Source organism: Cricetulus griseus, chromosome 6, assembly GCF_003668045.3.
Source record: "Cricetulus griseus strain 17A/GY chromosome 6, alternate assembly CriGri-PICRH-1.0, whole genome shotgun sequence".
Taxonomy (NCBI): domain Eukaryota; kingdom Metazoa; phylum Chordata; class Mammalia; order Rodentia; family Cricetidae; genus Cricetulus; species Cricetulus griseus.
In genome coordinates this window covers 135596967-135616988 of record NC_048599.1, presented here as the reverse complement: position 1 = coordinate 135616988, position 20022 = coordinate 135596967, and the positions used below count along the sequence as shown (strand labels likewise).

The following is a 20022-nucleotide window of genomic DNA, read 5'->3' as shown; positions in this document are numbered from 1 at the left end:
TTGCTAAGGAACTTTACAGTTTAGCTGGGGAGCTAAGCCACAAAAGCCGTACTCAGCTGTAAGCCAAGGGCATATGAGAGATAATAGTATTAGAGAAACTCTTTAGACATGACATCAGAATCTCCCTCCAAGTGCCCAAATGCTGTGACATCTCAAGAAATAGTTGGCCAGGCTTTCCCCCAATAACTCCAAGGTCCGGGACTAGATAGCCTCTGGGAGAAGCACAAATGGTGTTCAAGATCTTTAAGGTTAAGATTGGGGAGTCATTCAGGCAAAAATGTCCTCTAATAATTTGTACTCAGTGGTCCTGTTGCATCTCTCTGGAATTATAAGAAGTGTATCCTTCTGCCTATAGACCTTTGGGTGCTTTAAGCATGAGGTAGGCTGGATTTTGCCTTTTTCAGGATAAATGCCATCAGCTCCTTTACTTCTCTCCTATGTCCTGATCTTGAACCATCTCTGCTCTTCAATATCTGCAATTGACATAAGCCCCACCTGCCATGGGCATTTCCTCTCTGAAAATATAGGCCTGCACCTGTGGCTTCTACTAAAATCACAGAAATCTAAAAACACATGGTGTCAGACTTTCTCAGGCTACACATGCCTCCTTTTACTGTTCCTATTACAACAACGACAAAACAAATGTATTTCTGTTTCTTTCCCCCTGGCTTTGGATGTGTCAGTCTACCTAGGTTAAAGTCTTTTTGAATTTTCCATCCTACAAAGGATGAAGCAACAACTCTGACCTTTGAGAATGAGGTGGGATTTGAACTACTGTTTTTTAAGGGTGTAGATGGGTGGAGGAAAATGAGAGGATGTTCCAGAATTGTGAGTTTCCACATTCTATACTCACCATGTTCCAAAAGTTTGCCAAGTATTAATCTAGGTGCTCAAAAACATACTGATACAGCTCCAGCCTTAAGGTCATCTAGGTTCCACAGACCGTGAGCCAGCTTTTTAAGGGTAGATAAGCACAAAGTATCATCATAGCAAATGGCCAGGGAGCTCATCTCTTCAAATCTTCTTACAGGAGTCGATATCTTAGCAGGGTATTAAAAAGTGAGTGACTTTTGTAGGAAGACAGGATGGGTACAATATCCCCAAATGGAAAATACACCATGACACTGTCTGAGTCACAGATATTGTAAATGGGGGATGCAGAAATACAGTCTGGTACCCTAGGTCCATGTCCTCAGCATCCCTGAGAGGCCTGTGTGGTGCTGCCCATTGCCCAGGAAACCTTAGGTGTATCTGGACTGTGAAGATTCTAGAACAAGTGGAGGTTGCCTCTTCTATCCTGGCCACCTCCTTGCTGGTACTTCTACTATCCTGCCAACTCTAAACCTGTCAAGCTGGCCTGACAAGCAAGCTACAGCTAAATAGTTGGGGCTTGGATATGGACCTCTTCTTTTGCTTTCTTAGTCCTCAATGTTTTAGGTAGGAGTGTTAGAGACAAAGACTGGTGTGTGGGCAAGAAGTGCAGAAATGATCAGAGATGAATCAAGCCTTATGGCACCAGGTTGACAGTTAACAAGTGAAGCATAATCAGCTTTTAAATAGGCTATTTGGGTTAATAAAGGGCTGGTGTTCATTTCGAGAGGGAAAATGAAAATACTGGAGGAAGTTTTGAGCATGATGAAGTGAATGCATTGGTTAGCTCACAGGGTTTCTATGAGACAGGAATCTGGAGGAGTCTGGTTGGGCAACCCTGCTTCAGTTTCTCATGAGACTGTAATCAAGCCAGCAGCTGGCTCACAATGGCAGCTGGAAAAGCCCTGCTTCTGAGCCCGGGCGTGCAGCTGTTGTCCATAGGAGACTCATTTTTCCCACATGATTTCTCTATAGGGCAGCTTATAGCACAGAGAATATGTGCTTATAGCACTTATTCCACCAGTATACAGAGAAAGATCGGGCCCCCAAAGTAGCCACGGAGGTGTCTTTTATAATCCGCCCACTACAGTAGCCACTATCACCTCTGCTGTATTCCAGAGTCCAGAGATAACTCTGGTAGAGCGTTGGAGGGAATGAACATGAGGAAGGAGGGACCACTAGCAGCACCATTTATTCCCTCCAGCTGCTAGAGCCAATTACCACACACTTAATAGCTTAAACAGCACAGATGTGTTCTGTGACAAGGCAGGGGACCAGAAGTCTGAAATCAAGGTATCAGCAAGTCGGCAGGCCCTCTGAGGCTCTAGGAAGGAAACCCTCCTTCCCTCTTCCTCGCTTCTGGTGGTCCACACAGTCTGGGTCCTCTTTGGCTGTTGGCAGCAACATCACTTCAACCTTTGCCTTTATGTCACATGGGCCTGTCCCCTGTGGTTCTCCTGTGTCAAGTCCTCAAGTTCGAAGGACACCAGTCAAGTGAGAGTTAGCCCAGCACTTTAACTGCGAAGACCCTGCCCTGGTAAGATCATTGTAGATTTGGGAAGGACATAAATTTGAGGAGGGAACTTTCTAACCCGCACGGTGGTCTCCTCGGAAGCTGGTTGTCACTCAGAATCCTAGGGGTTGCAAATCACCCCAGGTCAAAGCACAGGGTAGCTTTCTCCCTCCCCTCCCCTCCCCACTCCTCCCCTCCCCTCCTCACCCCACCTCCCCTCTCCCCTTCCCTCCCCTATCATTCCTTCTTTTCTTTCCCAGCCCAAACTCTTCACATTCTTCCTAGCTTTTCTGGGCTTTGCCTCTTGCTCTCTGCTCCTGCCACTCAGAGCAGCTGAGCTCAGTTGGATTTTACTTCAGGGTAGCAGCAGAGGTTATGTCTGCTTCACTTCCCTCCATATTGATTCCTTTCCCTACTATTATGCGAATAACACCCCCCACCATAATGGAAAAGTTAATAAACACAAATAAAAAGTCACCTATACTGCCCCTACCTGGGCATTGCTACAATTGAGATAAACACTTCCAGACCCCCTTTAAAATATATAACATAGATAAGTATATTTTAATTAAGATGAAAATACAAGATACATCCCTTTGTAGCAAGCTCTTCCCACTTAATGTTCATGAACATCTTTATGAGTAGAGACCAGAATCAGGGATTTTTATTGCGCCCCTGGTTTCAAACCAGGCTAATGCGCTTGGCCATCTTCTGTCCTTCATCCTAACATCACCCTCTCAGTCCAGGATCGGAGAAAGAAGGCAGGGACGAAAGAGGCAGCAGATAGGAGCAACAGTATTGAGGGAAGGGGCCCGGTCAGCCAAGATCTTGGTTCATCTTCTGCTGCCCGGTAGAGAACGGCAGAGGTTCTGATTAGATCTCACTGTGCATGAACAATCCCCACCACTCTCTCACAACAATCTTTTGTGTTGTTCTTTGTCTGCCCTGTGTGGTTTGTTAGTCCCACACCAGAGGGAGTACCATCCATCCAGTGTGAAAGGAGTCTACACACTGAGCTCGAGATACCCCCCCAAGGATTTACTGGGAACCGGGAGAGAGAACGGCTGTGTGCCTCCTAAGTTAGAGGTGGGAGTCCTGAGGGGAGGGAGAGGAGTAAGTCACCCTCCATCACTACCTGACCTCCACCCACACTGCCTACTCTGCCTCTCCCTAGGGAATTTGGGGGACTATGTGGCCCTAGTCACACTGCTGAAAGTAGAAGTCCGTGATGGGGGCATCCCAGGCGGCATCCTCAGGGATCTGGGTGAGCCTGACCGGCTGGTCTGCTTCGGGCACAGTGCCGAGGAACCAGCCTGGGTAGGCAGCTGACTCGAAGCTGGAGGTGAGGCCCATATCCCGCCGGTAGAAGGTGAAGCTCTTGGATTCCTTGGTCCCGAGGTAAAGCTCCATGATGTTCACTGGCTGCAGAAAAGGTATGATGGATGAGACACAGGAGGGGGCAAGTGAGAGGGCAAACATGGGCAAGGGAACGGTCCTCAGAGAGGAGACAGCGCTTGTTCAACAGTGCTTCGCCAGCGTCCAAAAGCTACCTAGGCTGTGGCGGCAGAGTATGCTTGCCCTTCCTGGCTCAGGCTCAGGAGGCGAAGATGCTGCAGTAAGACTCACCTCAAGTTTCAGAACGGGCTCCTTCTCTGTCCCACAGGACAGACACTGACTTCCTCCCTGAACACCCAGGATGACAGGGGACAGACTGGCATCTAGTGTCCGATTTGGGACAACGCTGATCTCCTCACCTAGAGGAAAAAGGCAAGATGCAGGAACTTGCTTGTCTTTCTGTTCACTCTCCCCCAGAGAGGCCTTAAACGGATTAGAACCAGTATGAGGCATCTTGCCTTTCAACGAATGGGTAAGGCTAATCTCCTGTCACCTGGCCCAGATCATAGACCAAAGCACAGGAATACCAGGTACAACCTCCTACGCCATCCCTCTTGCTCAGGGTCAAACTTTGAGAGATTCTCTAAATTCTAAGAGATCATCCCACTTATCACTCCCTTGACTCCCAGGCCTCTTTTCTGGACCTTGTCTTATCCTGTCAGTCTCGCGTCCTGCCTTTAGCCCCTGTGGGATTTCTACAGAAGAGGATTTCTCTCTTCTCTGTACATCACCCATCACACCATGTACACATGAACATACACCTTACATCAACACATGCATATGTACATAGATATAATCACATATGTATGCATCCCTGTACATATTACACATACTCAAAACATGTATATAACCATAGGCATACATACAGACAATGCTTATGTGCATATGGTATGCACATACATACTTAAACAGTAAGCATGTTTATATATATGAGCTTATATATGCCTACATATGCATATTTATATATGCACATATAGCTATACCCTCATGTAGTGTTTACATTTGCACACAAGTACACACAATGCAGCACAAAGGGGTCTGCATGGATCTAGTACCGCATAAGGTTGCCCAAGTAAACATGTATGCCCTAGTGTGGAAAAGACCATCAAAGTATGAGGGCACAAGGAGTAAGCAAGAGGCCAGAGGGGCTCCCACTATCCAGATCTCAGAATTGAGGGTAACTAAGGATCTCGAGAGAGCAGGATGGAGGATCAGAGCCCACCCACTTGGGAATGAAGATCTATGTTAGTCTTTTGCACAGTCTGTCTCCTGAGGAGATAGAATACCCAAAATAGTCTGTGATGGAAACATAAGTCATTTGTCCTGGAAAATATCTGACCTCTACACAGAGGCTTCCCTGGGCTCCTTACTTGCTTGAAGCCTGTTTTATGGTGCCCTATCTGACATGGTTCTTGGGTCTGCAAGCCTGCCACTGGTTTACAGAACCATTTAAAGGCTTCTAAACACATACCCCCAGAGAATACAGAGGCCTGGGACTCCTAGATACCAACCTTTAATGACCTTCCCGGCATGCAGCCCTCCAGCCAGCAGCTGGTTATTGTGCAGATAAAGTACCTTCAAGGCTGAATCCTTCATTCTGAAACACCAGGAAGGGACAAGACTCTGTAAGGGTAGGGATGAGCACCCTGCCTTGCCCTGGCTGCAGAAGGTCTCCCAAAACTCAGATATCTTGTCTTCTCCTATTTCCACTGAGTCAGACACAGCCACCAACTTTCAGTTGTAGCTCTGCAAGATGACCCCTCTGCCACCCATCTGTGTCTGAGGTCTGCTCTCCCCCCATATTAAACATTTTATATCTCAGAAAATCTGTTTGGTTAGAAGAGTCTATGATTGGAGCCCTGGGTTCTTCAAAGCCAGGAGACCACTTCTCCAACATTCTCTGATGTCCTTGACACATAGGCTTCCTTTATGAAACCTGTATTGATGAGCCTCAAGTTGTTTGGAAATTTTTAGTCCCGTGGGATCCCTGTGAGCAGAAGAGGGTTGTACCTGAGCTAACTGCACGGGAAGGTTTTGAGAAGAGCTGCAACAAACAAAACACTTGCCCTGAGTGCGACTCTCTTCATTGCTAATCCATGACACTGGGTTAAATAACACCCAGAACTCTTTCTAATTAATCTGCTGCTTTGTTTTTTGTTTTGTTTTGGTTTTGCTGTTTAAGACAGGATCTTACTGTATAGCCCTGACTCACTATGTAGACCAGGCTGGCCTCGAACTCATAGTTCTGCTTGACTCTACCTTCAGCTCCTCCCACTCTTACTGAATATTTCAAAGCACATTTGTTTCCACTGAGCCATATATTCCATCCTGAAAACTTTCTTTAAAGTCCTGTTTTACTTCTCAAAATTACTTTTCACCCAGTTTTTTGGACACCCTGTAAGGTGAAATATTTGTAAGTAGACCTTAAGTAGACTTAAGTGGACCTCTCCCAATGTCATATGGGGAAAACTTTGCAGTGTAAAAATTGTTTTGATGTCTGGCCAAACATTTTTTTTTGTGTGTGTATTTGCATGTGGTGTGTGCATACCCACAAGTTTGAGCATGTTCATGGGGGCCACAACTCCACCTTGGGTGTCTTTCTTAATCTTGTACCACTTTGTTACTGAAGCAGGGTCTCTTGCTGAACCTGGAGCTTGCCAATTTGACCAGGGACCAAATAGCTAGCTTTCCCCAGGGATTCCCTGTTTCTCCATCCCAGGTGCTGAGATTAGGGGCTGCCTTCAGACAGCCACAAGGTTTTATGCAGATTCTGGGAATATGAACTCTGGAAGTCACATTTTCCCAGCGTAAACTTTATCCACTGAACCATCTCCCCAGCCCCAAACATGATGAGGAAGGGGCATTCTACACCCTCACCCAGTCAGAGAACACGATTGCATGAACTGTCTCATGGGACTGAGCTTCAGAGAACACACTTTGAGAAATCCTCCAACCCCTTGTGTAGCAAACTGATTGGATCTGGGACCGCTACAGACACCCAAACCCATGGGTGCTAAGACTGTTATATAAAATGGCTGTTGTATGAACTCTTTAAGCATCTCTACGTTACTGTAACACCTAACAACATGCAAATAGTACATAAATAGTTATGTTGTTATTTAAGGGAGTAGTAACTAGGAAGTCTGTATATGTTCACCACATATGCAAGTTTTTCCTTAATATTTGCAGTTCAGCTTGTTGAATCTGTGATTGAAGAAACCACAGATACAGAGGGCTGACAAGTAATAAAATAAGTCCAATGAGAGTAAGGACTATTCTCATCTGTCTCTGTAAAATCTGTAGTAGGGTACCTGGCTGAGTGACTACTAGGGAGTGACAGATGGACAAGCTTTTGTGCTACTCCTACCCCCAGAAAGGATCATGGAGGAATTAGTACAGTGGCGGTGCTGATGGCAATTCTTGCCAGGGGAGGCAATAGTGGAGCTCTGTAAGGGACACCGGACTCTCCTCACCAATGATGACAGGCTGCAAGTCTAGACTGCCTAGTTAATAGTCCCATCCCCCATCCCACACACTTAGAATCAGAGCTCTGTGAGAATCCTGCTCAGTCCTTCCCCAGGCTGAAGAAGGCCAGAAGAGCTCCAAGGGCAGTATTGGTCCCATCTTCCCAGCTACCTGTGAGAGCCCAGCTGGGAGAAGGACCCTTCTTGTCTACCTGGAACTCACTTTTCTGAGACCACCCCCAAATTAGCTGACCGAATACTCACCGGAAGCACAGTGCCCCACTCAGGACCATCATGAACACCACAGTATGCAGACCCTATTTTGAAAGAAACAGCAGGAAATTTTAGGCAAAGACTGGCCTGGGAAGTTAGAGGCCCGAAAGAGCAGGTTCCAGAATCTGTCAGCTGTGAGCAGCCTGCACAGAGCAGGCGGTTCCCGGTGTGGAAGCCAGGAAAGAGCCCACACAGGGCCTCTCAGATCTCTCCTTCCTCCAGGCAGGAGCCTGTGGTTGTCTGTCCGCTCCTCCAAGATGCCCTGGTCCTTTAAGTACATGAAGTGCACTAATGATCCAGGGAGGAGCCCTGAAACTCAGTAGGGAGGAGCAGGGTTTCCCAGAATGACTTCACACCATCCCAAACTCCCAAGGCACCTGCTGCTGCACCTTCTCTCTCAGCGAGGGAAGCTTCTGAGACAATCTTCTTTCCAGGATTCTTAAGGACTTCCCAGCTCTCCAGGAACAGCGGCTTCAGGTAGTAGATCCAGGAAGCCAGAGCGACCTCCTTTCTTCTCCCCCTTTCTCCCTCCCTTCCTCCAGTCCCTCCTTCCTGCTTTTGCCAGACCTATGGAGCTGTTGGAGGCGGAGATCTGCTAAGGAATGTTTAGGCAACAGTTGTAGAAAAACCAGAAAGTCCAGACAAGCAAAAAAGAAAAAAATACGCATGCTTACTTGTCTTTGGATGCATTAACAAAAAAACAAATGTCAACAGTTTTTCCTTTGTACACATTTAACCACAGGCAGCTTTCCATATGACAACGCCATAGAAACTATACCTTTTCAACCTTCATTTTCATGTAGGAACATATTAGAATATCTTTCTACATCAAATATGATAATGACATTATAAATATGAATAGCTGTATATATATTATATATTTGTATAGCTGAAGCATCATTCATGTATAATCATGTACTTGTCATCAGTCCTTCTATGATTGGGTTTGTTTGCTTTCTTGATTTTGCTATTGAACACTATGTTATGATAAATCTCTATGATTCTATACTTTGTTTTAAATACTTGGTATTTATAAAATAATTAATGTGTTTTTAATACACCCACAAATTGTGACAGAATTAGAGCTAAGGATCAAAAATATTAGAAGTTTTGAATACTGCTAATAACTATTGATTGTCATTGTGACAAACATCACTCAGAAAAGCAAATTTTATGTAGAAGCTGTCTAATGCAAAATTGTCAGATGAACTATTAGTTGACCAAGTTGAACTATACTGTGATATCTAAAAACAAAACAGACTTCTGGGAAGTAACAACCTATAGGCTAAGCAGAGTTTTAAGCAAGATTTGTTCTTATCTGTCAGAGAAAACAATATTGCTTCACCCAAAAAAGCCAGAGAACCAGGACATCTGTTACAAGGTAGTGTCCTCTAGACATGACAGGGATACTGCATCCAAGAAATCTGTTTGACATAGTTGCCTAAACAAAACCTACATAACGAAGACACCAGATGACATGTAATTGTGGATGAGGAAATTCCCAAGGCCCTATTCCTAGATGAAGAACTATTTAGGCAGTCATGCCTGCTGAGAGATGGAGAATTTAGTTTTTCTATGGATGAGCTCCCTACTAGGTTATTCGGTCCCAAATGGTCAGCTCTAAGTGCATGTACATACAAGCAACACTGAACAGACTAAGTATCTTGTGCATGTGTATCGTGTGTGTGTGTGTGTGTGTGTGTGTGTGTGTGTGTGTGTGTGTGTAAAACAATAATAATTATAGAAGAAACAGTCTTGAATTTGAAAGAGACTAGAAGGTATATTTGAGCAGTTACGGGGAGGAGTAGTAGGAGGAGACATGATGTAAATACAATACAAATGTATGAAATTCTAAAAAAATATAAAGTTAAAAATTAAAAAAAACCCAGAATACCATCTACCCAGGCCACCTTCCCTGACTCCTTGCTCCAGTGAATTGTGCCCAAGTGTCCAGTGAACAGTGTCATGAGGCCCTGAGAGAGAATAATGCCTATGTGTGACCTGCAGCAATGTGGCAAGCTTGCAGGATGCACAAGCATGGATGTCTCTGCCAGGGTTGCTGCTGGGAAACTGCTGATGTAAGGATCCACACTAGGATGAATAAATGGAAGGAGGCACAACCATTGTTAACCAAGTCTCCACATGTAAAAAGAAATGATGTCAGTATGGGGTTTGGAGCTCCTTCTGGCACAACATGAAACAAACTTCACTAACCATTAGCCCTCTCTAGAACCTATCCCTTGGTTTGAGTTGTTGATGACTATGGATTAGGTTCCAATGTATGCCTACGGTTCAGTATCTCAATTGAGACATACACTGGTGTTCATCTCCACACCACTCACAATATCCAAGCTATAGAATCAGCCTAGGTACTCATCAGTGAATGAATGGGTGAAGAAAATGTGGTTTATACACACTATGGAGTCTTGTTCTGCCATAAACAATAATAAAATTGTGTTACTTCAGGAAAAAATTGGAACTGGGGCTCATGGTAAATGGAACAAGCCAATCTCATAAAAACAACTTATGCATGATTTTTCTCATTTGTGAAATCTAGCTAGAAGAAAAGAACAAGAAGGCAAAAGGGGTTATTAGAGATTTGGAAACAGAAAAGAGAGAGAAGAGATCATAAAGGGTTATAGAAAGAATGATTATGACCAAAACACATTATACGCATGTATGGAAATGCCATGATGAAACCCATTGCTTTACATAACTAATGAATGCACATGAAGAGCAACTCATGTTGAAATTTGGCCCTCATTGTGAATATCAAGAAGTGGGAATAGTTGGGACATTTGAGAAGCTATTAAATCCTGAGGACCGGGAATGAGTTAATCTAGTTGAGGATTACAGGTTCATGAGTTGTTGGATTATCTAGGGTGTGGGTCTGTATACAAGCTGACCCTCTCTCTTGTGTATGCCTCCTTCACTGAGCAGTGCCCTCACCCACCATCTTGGATTCCTGAAGATTCTTCACCAGCAAGGGGGGCTTCACCAGATGCAAGTGCAGAGCTCGACTTTCTAGGCTTTGAGGTTGAGTTAAATAATCCTCTTTCCCATATAAATCAAGGCAATAAAAAAGTGGATTTTGTAGATTCAAACTATGTCCCCGGATTCTCAGAAATTTCAGAGGGCATTTGTCATAGGGGAAGGGGCAATATAAAAAAGTGAGCATGAGAAAAGTAGAACAACATACATGCATGGAACTGCCACATGGAAAGCTATTATTTTGTATGCCAACTAAAATTAACAAGGGAAAGCAATCCTATGTGAGATGATACCTCATTTGCCTTCTCTTGAGAGTAGGCTAAACCTGGTGACTTGTTTCCAGTAAATATGTTCTGTGGTGGGAAATGACAGTGTGCCACTTCTGAAAGCAGGACAGAAGAGGCACCCCAGCTTCCTCCTGGCTTGTTCCTGGATTATTCACATGGGGGAAGTCAGTTACCACATGACAAATACACACAAGTGACCTCACAGAGAGGCCCACACTCTGGAGAGTTGATGTCCTGAGTGAAGGTGTATTGTTGACATAAGCATAGCCATGACAAGGACCCAAAGCCTCCGACTCATGGGAACGGCAAGGCCTTGCCCTGGCCTGAGTATGGATGTTGGTGAATCTGGAATCAGACCCATCGGATGCCTGGTCTGCAACCTCGTGAGAGCATGGTGAAGGAAACATCTGATTCCAGAGTCACATATTTCTTGCTTTAGTTTTGGGGCTCATTTATTAAATATAATTGAAAACTAGTACACCTTGTCATGATGACTGGAAGTTTGTGTTACTGTTATTTTTTCATTCTTCACAATAGTCAGTGGGTTTCTCCCCATCTCAGCAAACATTTCAATTATTTATGTGCACTGCCCCCACCACCAAATTTAGAAGAGCATGGATTAGGAAAATTTGGTTTTGGGGCCAAAATAAGCCCCACTACTTGTTTTATAAATATCGTTTTACTATGATACAGCGAAGTTTATTTGCTGCAATATTGCCTGTGGCTGCATTTACACTATGAAGGCAGATGTAAATATTTGTGAGTGATGCTGTGTGATCTGCAAAAAAATTTTACTGCATGGCCATGTATAGGCTACCTCAGATCAGGTCTAAACTGTCACTTCCTGGAACAGTGGCCAAGTTACCTAATCTTTATATATTTTAGAATTTTCATATGTGAAGTGAGAAGTACATTAAATTGATAATAATATTATTACTGACTGAGTGAGTTAATACATGTGTTTAGAGTCTGGCACATAACAGGAACCTGAATGGCAGCTATACCATTATTGCTATATGAACAGCAGCAGCACCACCACACCCTTCTCTCCACCAGCCTTGTCATCACCACCAGTGTGGCCTTCACTATTTCCATCAGACTCTTGGGAGATTTGTTTCATCTCTCTGATACAACACATCGTCCTGACTTACTTTTGTTTCTTTGTATAAAGAGAATGGTGATTTCCTTTTCACTGAGATCCTGAGAGGTCTGAATGAGGCAGGGCCTGTGAAGAACTGGATCAGCAGGTGGCAGATCCTGGTCACAAGTTTCCTGTCCCCTAAGTTTCCCCCACCTCTTCTGCACTCACCCTACGTATTAAAGAGAACAAAGCAGAGGCCTAGCTTACTTTGACCTAAATCTGAGGCAGGTTTCAAAACTAAATGCCATCTTGTGTGTGCTTGGGCAGTTTCTCTACCCAACTCACCCTGTTAAATGACCGCAGGATTTGCTATTGGGTTTTCAAAGCTCTGACAAGAAGGGTTAACTTTTTTTTTAAGATTTTATTTATTTATTATTTATACAACATTGTGCTTCCATTTATACCTGCACACTAGAAGAGGGCACCAGATCTCATAATGGATGGTTGTGAGCCACCATGTGGTTGCTGGGAATTGAACTCAGGACCTCTTGAAGAACAGTCAATGCTCTTAACCTCTGAGCCATCTCTCCAGCCCAAGAAGGGTTAACTTTTGCTACATATTTACTGTGTTAGGCACAGTGTTAAAGGACAGCCAGCTCTTGTCTTTTCTCCTAATGCCATTGGTCATTGAAAGCAAGAACTGTTTTTATTCCCATTTAGTTTCACCTATGGTCATAAATTTAGTAGGATGTAGACCTGGTCCTGTGGAGTTCAAGTCCATGCCATCTAGTCTATATTCCTTAATGTAGAAAAGCTTTGTGGATTCTAGATTTAAAGAGAGTGTAGATGGATAAAAAGCAGAACTAGGAGCCAAGGCATATCACTGGCAGGAGTCTGACTGCCCGAAGGACCAAGGGACTGACTATTCAGAATTAGTGGGGTTTCAGAAACAACAAAACAACACAGCTAGCTTAGACGAAGAAAGCTTGGCAGCGCAGCAGCATGCTACCTTGTGGGTAGGGAGGCTCCTCATTGGGTCGGCTCTGAGGAATGAGGGCATGGATGAGATGTTGCTGAGGCATGGAGCATGGAGATGTGAGTACAAGTGCATGTCTTACCACCCCCGACTCTCCCACTGAACTACACCACAAAATCATCCTGTGAGGCGACGGGGGTGAGGGAACAACTTTGGAGAGGAGACTTGAGAAAGACAGGGTGACCATGAAACGGAGGGAAGATGATGGGTGGTGTCACAGCACTTCGGCTGGTTCCATCCAAGTAGGGGATGTAGGTGGAGGTGGATGGAGGGAAGAGGTGGTGAGGGGAACAGCCAGTTCTACCGGCTAGGATTGGGCATAACGTGCGTGGACAACCCATGGGGTGGGTGAGGCTCCCATGCCTGTAACACCCATAGACAGTTTCTCCTGATTGAGTCACCGAGGGAAAGGGCCACCCTAAGGTCCCCACCCGAGATCCTGGTCAGACCCTAAGGAGCAGGTCCAGGTACTTCCCTTGTAATACATATCTAGCAGTCTCCAGACCTCATGGACCCTCCCGTGGGTTGTAAAGTTTGTCCATTCCTGGAAGGAACTTAATATTAAATTGAAATAAGCCATAGGTGAAAGACAAAAGCTACTAGGTCAGGAAAAGTGTGGATCTGGCTCTGTGGGCTGGACCTAAAAGCATGTTGAGCTGCCAGTCTCATACTGAACAGGAGGAGGCGCTGTCATCCAGGATAAACTAGATAGGCTGAATTTAGCTCACATCCCAACAGCCACATGATTGAGTCTTTCTGCAAAGATCTGAGCAGCTCACCCAGGCAGGGAATACCCATACACCCATACATGGGGTGCATGCCTGAGGGTGCTGCCGCTTCCCTTGACTTTGTCAGCAAGGCATGGTCCTGAGGGGGACATATGGGAGCATCACATCCTATGTCCTCCTCCATGACTTTTTTTTTTAATAAAACAAATTTTAATTATCATGCAAGTCATTAGATATTATTATGGCATTTTGAGCAAAGTGTTTTAATAGATTTTTCTCCCTTGTCTGAGTTTGGATCACCTCACTTAATATTATACTTCCCAGATCATTCCATTTTTCTATAAATGTCATTTTTCTTTACAGCTTAATAAAATTCCACTGTTTTCATTCTCTATTCATCCATTGGTGGTCATCTAGGCTGGCGAGACCACGCGGTGACTAACGTTCTCCATCTCCTGCTCACTCATTTGCTCACTTGCTCTTTGCTTTTGGATTGTAAGGTGTCTGAGCCTTTGACTTCTTCATGCATTTCAAAATAATACTAATACCCTTTATAATTATATACATTACATTTATTCTGTTCCAACGAAGAGCCACAGCAGCTCATGTTTCCAGGTGCTACTGTCAGAAACATGCTCAGTATGGCCATAGATAACTCATCAGGATTAATTTTAAGTTGTCATAAAACATATACTACACTGGAGTTGCTATTTTAACCATTTTATATGTACAAAAGTATCACATTTTCATCCATATTGTTCTGCAGCCATCACCATTATCTGAGTCCAGAATTTTTCTCGCCAAGCTGACACTCACTCAACAAATGTCCACACTCCTCTCTTCACCCTCAGCTCCTGACAGTCACTGCTCTACTTTCTGTCGTGGCCCGGCTTGTCTCAGCTTTAACCCACGACAGCCATGAGGTTCTACCTGAGTGGGGGTGTGAACTTGGAAGCTTCTAGGAACGCAACGACGATAAAGACCAAACACAGGCATCTTGTCATCTTTAGAGAGCTCTCAGTTCCATGTTTTGGAACTAGAGCCATTTGTTTATTAACCATCTTTTCTGGTGTCCCTTAACCATCCTGCTAGTACCACGAGGCAACCATTTCTCCTTTTTTCTCTCTCTCCGCTCACCTGCTCCGCTCCTAACCTTCTGTCCTAACTCTCATACCACCCGCACCTCCTCCCAGGTGAGGGCCTATTCAGATGCTTAGGCACATACAGATACAAAATAAGAGGCATATTACCCTCAGGCCAGGTAAACAGTTACAGCCTGGTGTTAATTAACAATACAATAATGGGCTGGAGTTTCCTGGCGCCACCGCTGCTGACAGCCAGAACCTGGGGCCCAATATTCGGTCCCCCACAACTTTCCTCTCTGAATTTGGCTCCCTGGGTACCTCAGGCAAGTGGACTCTCCCTTTGTCCTTTTGTAATTGGCTTGTCTCCTTAATGTCACGTTCTCAATTTCTTTCATATTGCAGCAAATATCACCCTGTCGTTCCTTTGTAAGTCTTAATGTACCTCAATGTATACACCTCGTTTGTGTCCTTCTTCTATCAGTTAGTGGCTGTTGTAAATAATCCTGCCCACAAACGTGAAGATTTGGCTTTTCAAGTGTCTGCTCTTTATTCTTTCTAATATAAACCCAGAAATGGAATTGCTAGATCCTATGGTAATTTTTTAATTTAAATTTAAGATGTTTAAGTATTTCTTTATTGAGACAGGAATTCTTTGTGTAGCCTTGGCTGTCCTGGAACTAGCTCTGTAGACTACCAGGCTGGCCTCCAACTCAGAGATCAACTTTCTCTGCCTTCCAAATTCTGGGATTAAATCCATGTGCCACCACTACCCGGCTTAAAAATTTTATTTTGATAATATATTTTAATCAACTCTTTGTGAATTTAATACAACATGTCTTGCTCATATTAAATGATCACTCTTCCCCCTGAATTCCTCCTAGACCCACCCCTTCTCCTTAGCCCCTCACTTCATGTTCACTTTTTTAAAAAAAGAAACAATCTTGCAGCAGATGTCCTGGTCCTCTGGTCCTTACAATCTTTCTGCCTCTCTCTTCTGTGATGTTCCCCTGAGCCCTAAGTGTAGGGGTTATGTTGTAAATATGTTAATTGAGGACTGGCATCCACAGTCAGTTATTCTCTGCCTTTTGAGAAGTTATGGCTTCCTGTGATGGTCCCGACCCACAGGATGTCAACCTGGAGCAAGAGAGTCAGGGATAGAGAATGAGGACAAGAGATGCAGAAAGAATGACCACAAGACAGGATTCTGATCAAGTGGCAAACTTTATTTTTCTCAGGCTACCTTATATAGTTGGCAGAGCAGGATATGGGGAGAAGTAGCATGGGTTGTTTGTGCTTCAGGTGTTAGTATAGGTAGGATATTAGGAAACCACAAAGAGAGGATGTTTGGCAGGGTAAAGAGTTTATGAGTAAGAGGTCCAGGAAGGGTTGTCTAGGTGACTGAGCCTGTCGGTGGAAGTAGGGGGGATGACTGATTTCTTGAGCTGAGGTTCTAAGGAGCTGCTATGTAAAGGTTAATATATAACTATGTGGCCAGCCAAGCATGGCCTAGAATCTCATGCCAAGCCCTGAGATCTTTGGCTCTCAACACCATCTGGTGCAAAAAGAGGCTTCCTTGGTGAGGGGTGAGGCACTTGTCTGTGGATACAAGGGTAGATATTTAGAATACAGTTAGGAATTCTGGGGTCGATGGCGTCAACCAATCATAGACAGGTGGCTAAATTTACAGCATCAGGCATGAATTGAGCAGGTCTTACGTCCAATTTGGTGGTGGTTGGTTACTGCCAAGATATAAGCACTGCTACTGTACCTTTGGAATATCTTGCCATGTCAGTCATTGTGGTTCATGGGCATTCTAGCTAGAGAGGACTATTGACTACTTTTCTCCCTTAGTAGCTTACATTACTTCTTCCAATACTGAGAGCCAACTCTTAAGGAGGAGGGTCCCAGGCCAGATCTAGATAGATTCCTCCAAGTCCTATTGCTGAAATGAAAGGTATCTTTGGCAATAGGGTCTTTTCTTCTTTCTCTGGAAAGCACCAAGCAATGGCAAGAGCCTGTTTTGGGAGTCTATAAGATTCTTCTGACTAACAACTTAAAAGAAGGCTTCCCATGCCTGGCATTGGGGGTTTTGTTAGGTAGTTTATGGTTTGGGGGGGGAAGTAAGTCACCCTAAGTAATATAACCCCAATTAAAGTATATATGTATACACACACACACACACACACACACACACACACACACACACACGCACACAGCCTCCATTATATGTAATAATTTGTGTAACCATGAAATAATAGGACTCCCTATGGATTTTTTCAAATATCTTCAGTGTGATTTAGCTCTCCTTATCCCCCCTCCCTCTGTGTTGCCCTCATTCCTTGTCCCCAGGTCTGGGATGCTTCTTATTGTTGTCAGGTGAAATGTTGTATAAATAACACGTTGGTTCAGTCAGCAAAAAGCATTGCTCAGGTCTGTGTCTTACCTCATCAGCATTCCTTACTACCTGTTTCCTTGTCTATTATCTATGGAGAAAGGAGTGTTCAATTCACAGAAGAAATAGGAGGGATGTCTGTTTGTTCTTTTATCCCCACTGGTTCTTGAATCATATTATTTGAAGCTGTGTTATTAGGCAAATAAACATTCCAAATTATTCTGTGTTTGGGAGATTTGCCACATTTAAGCACCGTGAACTGTTTCTCTTCATTCCTTGTTAATCTGTTTTTCTTAGCATTGATATAGCTACTACAACTTCCTTTTGGCATTTATGTGGTATCACAATCATTTCACTTTCATCTATGGCTTTACAGTTCAGGTTTTTTTTTTTTTTTTGGAGGGGTTGTTTGTTTGTTTTGAGACAGGATTTCTCTGTGCAGCTCTGGCTGTCTTGGAAATCACTTTTTAGACCAGGCTGGCCTTGACCTCACAGATATCCACCTGCCTCTGTCTCCCAGGTAGTGGGATTAAAGGCATGCACTGCCACCACCCAGCTATATTTTAGATTTTTAATTAGGTTTCTTACAGATATGCAATTTTTCTTAAAGACAGGGCCTTCTATACTAGTCTTGCCTGGAACTTATTATCTATCTTTGCAGACTAGCCTCAAACCTAAAGCAGCACCCTGCCTCAATCTCCCAAATGGTGGCATAATGTACATGAGCCACTATGTGTAACTAGATCTTGAATTTTTTTGTTTTTTGTTTTTTGTTTTTTTGAGACAGGGTTTCTCTGTGTAGCCCTGGCTGTCCTGGAACTTGCTCTGTAAGTCAGACTGGCCTTGAACTCAGAGATCTGCCTGCCTCTGCCTCCCATGTGCTGGGATTAAAGGTTTATGCCATTACTGCCAGGCTAGTTCTTGCATTCCTATGTTATCTGAAAAACTCAGTCTTTGATTTGGTGTGTTTACAACATCTACATTTAATTTGCATATTGATGTAGCTGGATTAATAGCTACCATCTTGCTATTTTCTGTTTATTCCTTCCTTACCATCTTCTTGTGTAAACATTGTTTTATGTTCAATTTACCAATTCACTTGTTATTTATATCTTTACATTTTTTATTGGTTATCCTTGGCCTCAAGTGTCTTTAATTAATGAGGCTAAGTTTAAATTATTTCATATCATTTAAAAATGTGTTATAAGGATTTTGTGTAATGGTTTGATCCAATTTCTTCTGTCCTTAAGGTTAGAGATAAAAATATTCTAAAAGATTAGAAAGCAAATGCCTGGGAAACTTCATAATTCAGAAAGTACAGGGTACGTTATTTAGATGGACTTATTTGAGAAATACAAAACAATTAGGCCTCAACCAAATGCTTGCACATCCACCTGTCAAATCTTAACAGCAAGCTCATAAGGATCGAATTCTTTCCAAATGCCTTAGCTGTAGGTCACAACAAATTGTTACCCCCAAATAATCATAGTGATACAAAACTATCTGGAAAATAATTGAATTTCAGACTCTGGCAAGAAATAAACAGACTAGCCTCCATCATCCTAGAAAGAAAACAATGACCTGTTATTTTAAAAACCCTGTAATGGTGAGGCTGTTTTCAAAGAAAACAAGGCCTAAATGCAAACACCTAATAGTCTAAATAGGAGCAATCTGGGAGAATTAGCATCAGTCTAGTGTGAACTGAAGCCAGGGAAATCTTAGGGTAGCATTAGCATCGTCCAGTATGAACTGAAGCCAGGGAGATCTTAGGGTAGCAGCAGAAGCAGCAAGGAAAGAAAGAAGGGTGGGTCCTGTGGGTTGGGGGTGATCATGGTAACAGCTCTGAGCATCCTACAATGATGTGACACTTAAGAGCTCTGAGACTCCTACTATGACGTTTGAGAGTTTTGAGCAGGGAAGCGATGTGACCATATTTCTATCTTATCATGGTCATGGCTGGGTGGGCATTTAAATTCAGGGAAAAGCAGTTTCCTGATGTTTTCTCTGCTTCTGTTTCTTCAGAAGCCCACACCAGTCACACCTGTATTGCTTCCCTTCTTCACAGGTCTTTTGTACCAGTCCAGGTTCTTGGTTAAGTGGTTACACTGAGGGCCAGACAGGGACAGTAGTTAGGGACTATGGAAAGATTCCAAGGGGAAGATTTAATGGTGGATTTCAGAGAATACAACCCTGACTCACATTTGGGAGTTCTCAAAGTGGAACATCAGAGAGAAAATTTTGGAACAGAATGAATAGGGTTCTAAGTGTTTAGCACTGATCCACAATATTATTCTAGGAGTAAAGATTTCCTTCTGTTATCAATGTCCAGGCTGCATCTAACCTGGCTTGCAAAGATAGGATCTCACAAACCTGGAAGTTTTTCATAGCATCTTCATCTGCCTCCCTGGACGAAGAGTGAAGCCCAAGGCCTCTTGGTGTTTCTAATACAGTATGCAGAAGATCAAGACATTACACAGCACCCAAGAGAAGCCTTCATACTTAGCTGGGCAGTGCAACTGGCTATGTGACTTGTTTGTCATTTCTCCAGGCTGGTTTTCTTCTGTGACTAAGTTCAACGTCCTGTGAAGGACTATCGTGAGGATTAAAAGATTACTCAGGAAAGGACCCTCACAACCTCATCAGAAACAGAAGACGCTCTCATGGGCTGTGGCCAACTAATATGTGAAACTCCTGAGATCAGGACTGAGATTTGCCATGCTTACATTTACATAGCTACATTTACAGATTTACATTTGCCATGCAAATTGCACTTTGGTGTCCTGCTGTTCACTGAGTCAAGACAACCACACCTGTGCTTCAAGGCAGTCCAGAACCCATATTCTCCATGTGACTCAACTTCTAGCCTGTTTCCTCATTAATGTTTTCTGGTGTGTGCTTTGCTTTTGT

The 20022-nt window shown here is 43.7% G+C and overlaps 1 protein-coding gene across 1 annotated transcript; it reads right to left on the bottom strand.

Annotated features, from left to right (window-relative positions):
• Window positions 1-3580: 3580 nt before the first annotated feature.
• Window positions 3581-7538, bottom strand: Il36rn (interleukin 36 receptor antagonist). Its single transcript, XM_027422741.2, has 4 exons — window positions 7507-7538; window positions 5290-5375; window positions 4010-4137; window positions 3581-3805 (listed from the first exon to the last, which is right to left on the bottom strand). Exons 1-4 carry the CDS (start codon window positions 7536-7538, stop codon window positions 3581-3583), a joined length of 471 nt encoding a protein of 156 aa, XP_027278542.1.
• Between the last annotated feature and the right edge of the window lie 12484 nt (window positions 7539-20022).

Coding starts and splice junctions, on each gene's coding strand:
- Il36rn (XM_027422741.2), bottom strand. CDS start 7,538: ATGATGGTCCTGAGTGGGGCACTGTGCTTCCG. Junction 4,138..5,289: donor TGCCGGGAAGGTCATTAAAG/GTTGGTATCTAG, acceptor TTTTTCCTCTAG/GTGAGGAGATCAGCGTTGTC. Junction 3,806..4,009: donor AGCCCGTTCTGAAACTTGAG/GTGAGTCTTACT, acceptor CCTTTTCTGCAG/CCAGTGAACATCATGGAGCT.